This window comes from Primulina huaijiensis, chromosome 3 (assembly GCF_012295235.1).
Source record: "Primulina huaijiensis isolate GDHJ02 chromosome 3, ASM1229523v2, whole genome shotgun sequence".
Classification (NCBI taxonomy): Eukaryota; Viridiplantae; Streptophyta; class Magnoliopsida; order Lamiales; family Gesneriaceae; genus Primulina; species Primulina huaijiensis.
This window is the reverse complement of record NC_133308.1, coordinates 17,699,237-17,705,427: the sequence shown is the minus strand read 5'-3', so window position 1 is coordinate 17,705,427 and position 6,191 is coordinate 17,699,237. Positions and strand designations below refer to the sequence as shown.

At 38.2% G+C, this 6,191-nt stretch overlaps 1 protein-coding gene across 1 annotated transcript; it reads left to right on the top strand.

Moving 5' to 3' along the window:
• The first annotated feature begins 418 nt into the window (after nt 1–418).
• On the top strand, nt 419–3,866 carry LOC140972527 (uncharacterized). Its single transcript, XM_073434943.1, has 2 exons — nt 419–1,344; nt 1,412–3,866. Exons 1-2 carry the CDS (start codon nt 419–421, stop codon nt 3,864–3,866), a joined length of 3,381 nt encoding a protein of 1,126 aa, XP_073291044.1.
• The last annotated feature ends 2,325 nt before the right edge of the window (nt 3,867–6,191 follow it).

The window sequence follows — 6,191 nt, the reverse complement described above, 5'->3', positions numbered from 1 at the left end:
TGGTTATTTTAGAAAGCATTTGTTTTCTCAACTTGTTGAGGAAATTGATTTTAGTCTTAATCACTAGTAATAGGTTTTTGGTGTAAACATTGTGGTTTTCTAGTGATTAATTTTTGTCATAAGGCACCGCACAAGTATTTATACTTGTGCATATTTAAACGTGTCCATCTATTTCTTTAAAGTCGATTTGTGCTATAAAAGTTTATATTCCGCTGCATGTTGTTTCAGATGTTGTAACATCTGGCACAACACTTAATTCTGATAAAACACAAATTCACTATTTTACATCCTATTCTGATATTTTCATTATTTATTGATATCTGTCGGACAAAATAATCCTAACAAGTGGTATCAGAGCCTACTCTTGATATACTAAGTGCTGATTCTGGTTTTTGTCTTGTTTAACAGATATACTCAAATGGACACATCACTTGCCAATGCTGTACTTCGACCACCGGTCCTCGATGGAACTAACTACAGTTTATGGAAGGTAAAAATAAGGTACTACATAAAATTCATAGATGAACGTGCATGGCAACGTGTCATCAATGGATGGACTCCACCCAAGAAGGAAGACGAAGATGGAGACAGCCTGATAAAACCTGAAACTGACTGGACTGCTGATGAGGTGCAAAACTCGAATTACAACTCAAAGGCCTTAAATGCTATATTCACGTCGGTTGACATGAACATGTTCAGCCTGATCACAAACTATACGTCTGCTAAAAGTGCATGGGATATCCTCCAAAGACACTGTGAAGGTTCTGAAAGTGTGCGGCGAACCAGATTGAGGATGCTCACTTCCAAATTCGAGATGATGAGAATGGAAGAATCTAAAAATATACTAGATTATGATCGTCGCCTACGGGAAATTGCTAATGAGGCGTTAAGTCTTGGAGATCCTATCTCAAATGAGCGTCTAGTCAGCAAGGTCCTTCGCTCTCTACCTGAAAGATTTAACATAAAAATCTTTGCAATAGATGAGGCCAAGGACACTTCTCAGATGGCTTTGGAAGAACTTATTAGTTCACTCCACACTTTCGAGATGAACATGGATATGCAGAAGAAAGATAAGGGGAAAACAATTGCATTCCAAGTCTCGAATGACTCTTATGATGATCTCCTTCAAATATCCAAGGAAGTTAATGAATCAGATCTTTGTGAGAACTCTATCTCCTTTATCACAAAGAAATTCGGGGATTACTTGAAGAGAATCAGAGATAAGAAAGCTGGACAATCCTCAAAATTTCCAAGTCTTCCTGCACCTGAAAGGCCACAAAAGCTCCCTGCCAAGCAACAATTTCAGCCAAGGGATGAAGGCAAGGGACAATACAATTCAAAAAGGTATGATTCAGTGCAGTGTAGGGAATGCAAAGGCTTCGGTCACTATGCCAATGAATGGTGCCAACAGATTGCGAAGAAATAAAGGCTACAATGTTTCCCTAAGCGATGAAGAATCTGATGCAGAGGAGAAAACTACTGAGGAAGAAAATCATACCTCTCTGACTGCATTATTGACTGAAAGACGCTGGATGCAAGTAAATCCTTTAGGTGTTGCCCTAGGTGTTGCCACACCTGGCCGCAACATCTGTGAAAAATCAGTTTGCTTCAAATCTACAGCTTCTGGAAACTCAAGTGCGGATGATGTGGTAGAAGCTGATGATGAAGAAATCACTCTTGAGAGTGTACAAAAGCTATATGAAGAGCTATTTGAAGATTGGACCAAAAGAAACAAGCTAAATTCTACGCTTATGAAGGAAAACACTGATCTAAAAGCTGTGGTAGCCAAACTTGAAGTTATTCTTTGCAAAAAAGATGTGGAACTAGGCAAGACCAAGGATGAACTTCAAAAGGCTACTGAAACTTTATCCAAGTTTAATTCAAGCACATCCGAGCTTGATTCCATACTTTTGATGGGAAGAGAAGACAAGAAAGTTTTAGGTTTCAAAGATAGTGCGTTTGAAATTGGTGAATCTTCAAAATCTACAGTGTTTGTGAATGGAAAAACTGAAAAGTTCACACCATCACGAACTACATCTTCAACCGAAAGCTCTCCACCGAAAAGACAACCTGCTGCACCTATCCCTAAGAAGAGAAAACGCAGGTATGTATGTCATTACTGCTTTAAGCCTGGTCATATCAGGCCTTATTGTTTTAAGCTCTTGGATGACTGCATGAATCGAAAGTCAAGTCAGATGTTGCCCCGAATGTTGTCCAACATTTCCCGCAACACCTCCTACCACCGACCTACAGTAAGACAAATTTGGGTACCAAAGGTAAAAACTCACTGTAATGTTGTCTATACTTCATTGAAAACTAACACTGCAGGTCATTGGTACTTTGATAGTGGAAGCTCACGCCATATGACAGGATCACGAGAACATCTCACTGATTATGTTGAACAAAGATGTGGTAGAGTAACCTATGGTAGAGTAACCTATGGAGGGGGAGCTAAAGGAAGGATTGTTGGAAAGGGAACATTGAATGTTGAAGGACTACCAAAGCTCCACAATGTTCTTCATGTTGAAGGATTAAATTTGAACCTAATTAGCATAAGTCAATTGTGTGATGATAATTTGCTTGTTAAGTTTGATGAACATAAGTGTGAAGTTTTTGATGAAGCTAACATATGTATTATGACAGGTACAAGGTCTTCAGACAATTGCTACCAAATAAGTGAAGAACCTTTATGCAAACATGTGCAAATCACCGAACTTGACCTATGGCATCAAAAACTCGGTGATGCAAATTTCAAAACCCTGAAGAACTTGAGTAAATACGATGCAGTAAGAGGTATGCCTAATCTTTTATCTGGAATACCATATGTGTGCGGAGATTGTCAAAAAGGTAAACAGACTCGCGTGTCGCATCCAGTGTTGCCAACATCTGGGACAACACGCTGTCTAGAGTTACTACATATGGACCTTATGGGTCCTATGGAAGTTGAAAGTCTCGTAGGTAAGAAATATTCTTTTGTGTGTGTTGATGATTTCTCACGTTTTTCATGGGTTAGTTTTATTAGAGAGAAATCAGATACTTTCGATGTATTCAAAAATCTGATCAAAAGAATCACCAACTTTCACAATTTGAAGGTAAGAAAGATCAGAACTGATCACGGTAAAGAATTTGAAAACACTTCATTTTCATCTTTCTGTAGCAGCAAAGGTATTTCACACGAATTTTCAACACCAAAAACACCACAACAAAATGGCATTGCCGAACGTAAGAACAGAACTTTACAAGAAATGGCAAGGGTAATGCTAGCTTCAAAGAATATCTCAAAGCGTTTTTGGGCAGAAGTCCTTAATACAGCATGCCATATTTCGAATAGGGTCTATTTAAGAAGTGGATTAACCATGACTTCTTATGAAATAATCATGGGAAGAAATCCTAACCTTAAATATTTCCATGTTTTTGGCTGTGTGTGTTACACTTTGAATGACAGGGATCAAGTTACCAAGTTTGATTCAAAGAGTGATAAGTGTTTATTTTTGGGATATGCCACTAATAGTCGTGCTTATCGTATGTTGAACTTGAGAACTAGGACTATTATGGAATCTATTAATGTTGTTTTTGATGATCGTGTAGATCTCAAGAAGAAAACTTCTGAAGATGATGTTGAAGACCTTCTGGAAAATCAAATACCACTGGAAAATACAGATGTTGCCCCAGATGTTGCAACATCTGGCACAACATGTGACACTGAAGTCACCGAATCACAAGAAGATGATCACAGCAATGATGAGGCAGTAGATGATGGACCGAACATTCCAAGAAAAATTCAGAGGAACCATCCATCATCTCAAATAGTTGGACATATGCAAGAAAACGTTCAAACCCGTGAGAAAGAAAAAGTTGATTACTGAAAAATGGCTGGACTCATATGCATGAGCTTTACATATTCACAGGTTAGATTTTCATGTTTTGTATCCAATGTCGAACCTAAAAATGTTGATGAAGCACTAAAAGATGAATTTTAGATTAATGCAATGCATGATGAGCTTGAGCAATTTGTTCGAAATGATGTTTGGACTTTTGTTCCACCTCCTGACCATGGGAATATAATTGGGACAAAATGGATTTTTAAAAATAAAACTGATGATTTGGGGAACATCATTCGAAATAAAGCAATGTTGGTTGCTCAAGGGTACACACAGGTTGAAGGGGTTGATTTTGATGAGACTTTTGCACCTGTTGCCCGCATTGAGTCAATCCGACTTTTGCTAGCCATTGCATGCTTTATGAAAATCAAATTGTTTCAAATGGATGTTAAAAGTGCATTTTTGAATGGTATCTTGTGTGAAGAAGTATATGTTAGACAGCCTAAAGGATTCGAAGATCCACATAATCTTGATCATGTGTACAAGTTGAAAAAGGCTCTCTATGGCTTAAAGCAAGCACCTCGTGCTTGGTATGGCAGATTGACTGAATACCTACTCGAAATCGGATTCTAAAGAGGTGAGGTAGATAAGACTCTGTTTATTCAAAAATCCAAAGGTGAGATCCTTATTTGCCAAATCTATGTTGATGATATCATTTTCGGTTCTTCATCCCAAAAGCATGCTAATGATTTTGTTGAATGCATTTCCACTACGTTTGAAATGAGCATGGTTGGTGAATTACATTTCTTTCTTGGCTTACAAATCAGACAAATGCATGATGGCATCTTCTTGTGCCAAAGTAAGTACGCCAAAAATCTGATAAAGAAATTTGCTAATGAGAACACCAAGCACATGAAGACACCTATGGGCTCAAATGAAAAATTATCCAAAGACGATGCTGCCGAAAATGTTGACAACACCCTATACCGCAACATCATAGGGAGTCTCTTGTACTTGACTGCTAGCCGACCTGACTTAATGTTTAGTGTTTGTTTGTGTGCTAGATACCAATCTAATCCTAAGATTTCTAACTTAAAAGCCGTAAAACGTATCTTACGATACATAGCCGGAACATTTGACTTAGGATTATGGTATACACGCGAAACCAATTCTAATCTAGTAGGATTCTCAGATGCTGATAGGGCTGGGGATTTAGACGATAGAAAGAGTACTTCTAGAGGATGTTTTTATCTTGGAAATAATTTGATCTCATGGCATAGTAGAAAACAGAACTGTGTGTCACTTTCAACTGCTGAATCTGAATATGTGGCAGCTGGAAGTGGTTGCACTCAACTTTTGTGTATGAATCAAATGATCGAAGATTATGGATTAAAGAGTGAACCCTTAGTTATGTACTGTGACAACTCTAGTGCGATTAACATTTCAAAAAATCCAGTACAACACTCTCGAACAAAGCACATTGACATAAGACATCATTTTATTCGAGATCTTGTAGAAAAAGGATTGATTCGAATGGAGTTTATTGATACAAATAACCAACTGGCTGACATATTCACCAAAGCATTAGATTTTGAGAGGTTCTCCAATCTTAGGAAATCTCTCAGCATGTGTTCTGTTTAATCATTATTGGATGTTGTCTCAGATGTTACAACATCTCAGACAACATCTACCATGCATCTGCATCTTTAGGACTTAGACATACTTGTTAGAGTAGGTGCACGTCGAGCCAAGTGTTGGCCGAGTGTTCACAATGAAACTCTATGTATGAACGATCATTATTTTAATAATATTTGAATTTATTGTTTTGGCACTTCTTTATCTGTATACCCATGCTAGTTGCATAGATAAAGCCCTTGAATATACAAATAGTAGAAAGAATATGAGATGCTCATATGATGAGTATCATGAAACTCATATTTGTAATACTGTATATTCTAAACAGTTCCTAGTCGATTCAGCCGCCACTAAGAAAGATATAGGCCGCTCGAGTTCGAGACTAGTATCTGCGATGTGAGTACCATGTTTCATTGGTAGGGGACATTGTGATGTCCGAGCATGCAGATAGGTGCTCCTTGTAGAGTGCACTGAACAACCCTCCATAAAGGATTTTCCAAGTGGTTCTCACTTATCGAGTGGAAAAGTCCTAGTTTATGGTTGTACACCATTAGTCCTTATGACCCGGGACAACATTGAGACTCTATGTGCTAGAATTACACTTTGACTTGTTTACCGACTCTCAAGGGGTCATCAGGTGGCAAGGTTGGGTGTTCTGTCGAAACATATAGGAGTCGATGCATTGTAGTCGGGGATTCACCGCTTACCTACGGGTATGGATATCCTATGTGTTTT

Coding starts and splice junctions, on each gene's coding strand:
- LOC140972527 (XM_073434943.1), top strand. CDS start 419: ATGGACACATCACTTGCCAATGCTGTACTTCGACCACCGGTCCTCGAT. Junction 1,345..1,411: donor GGACAATACAATTCAAAAAG/GTATGATTCAGT, acceptor TGGTGCCAACAG/ATTGCGAAGAAATAAAGGCT.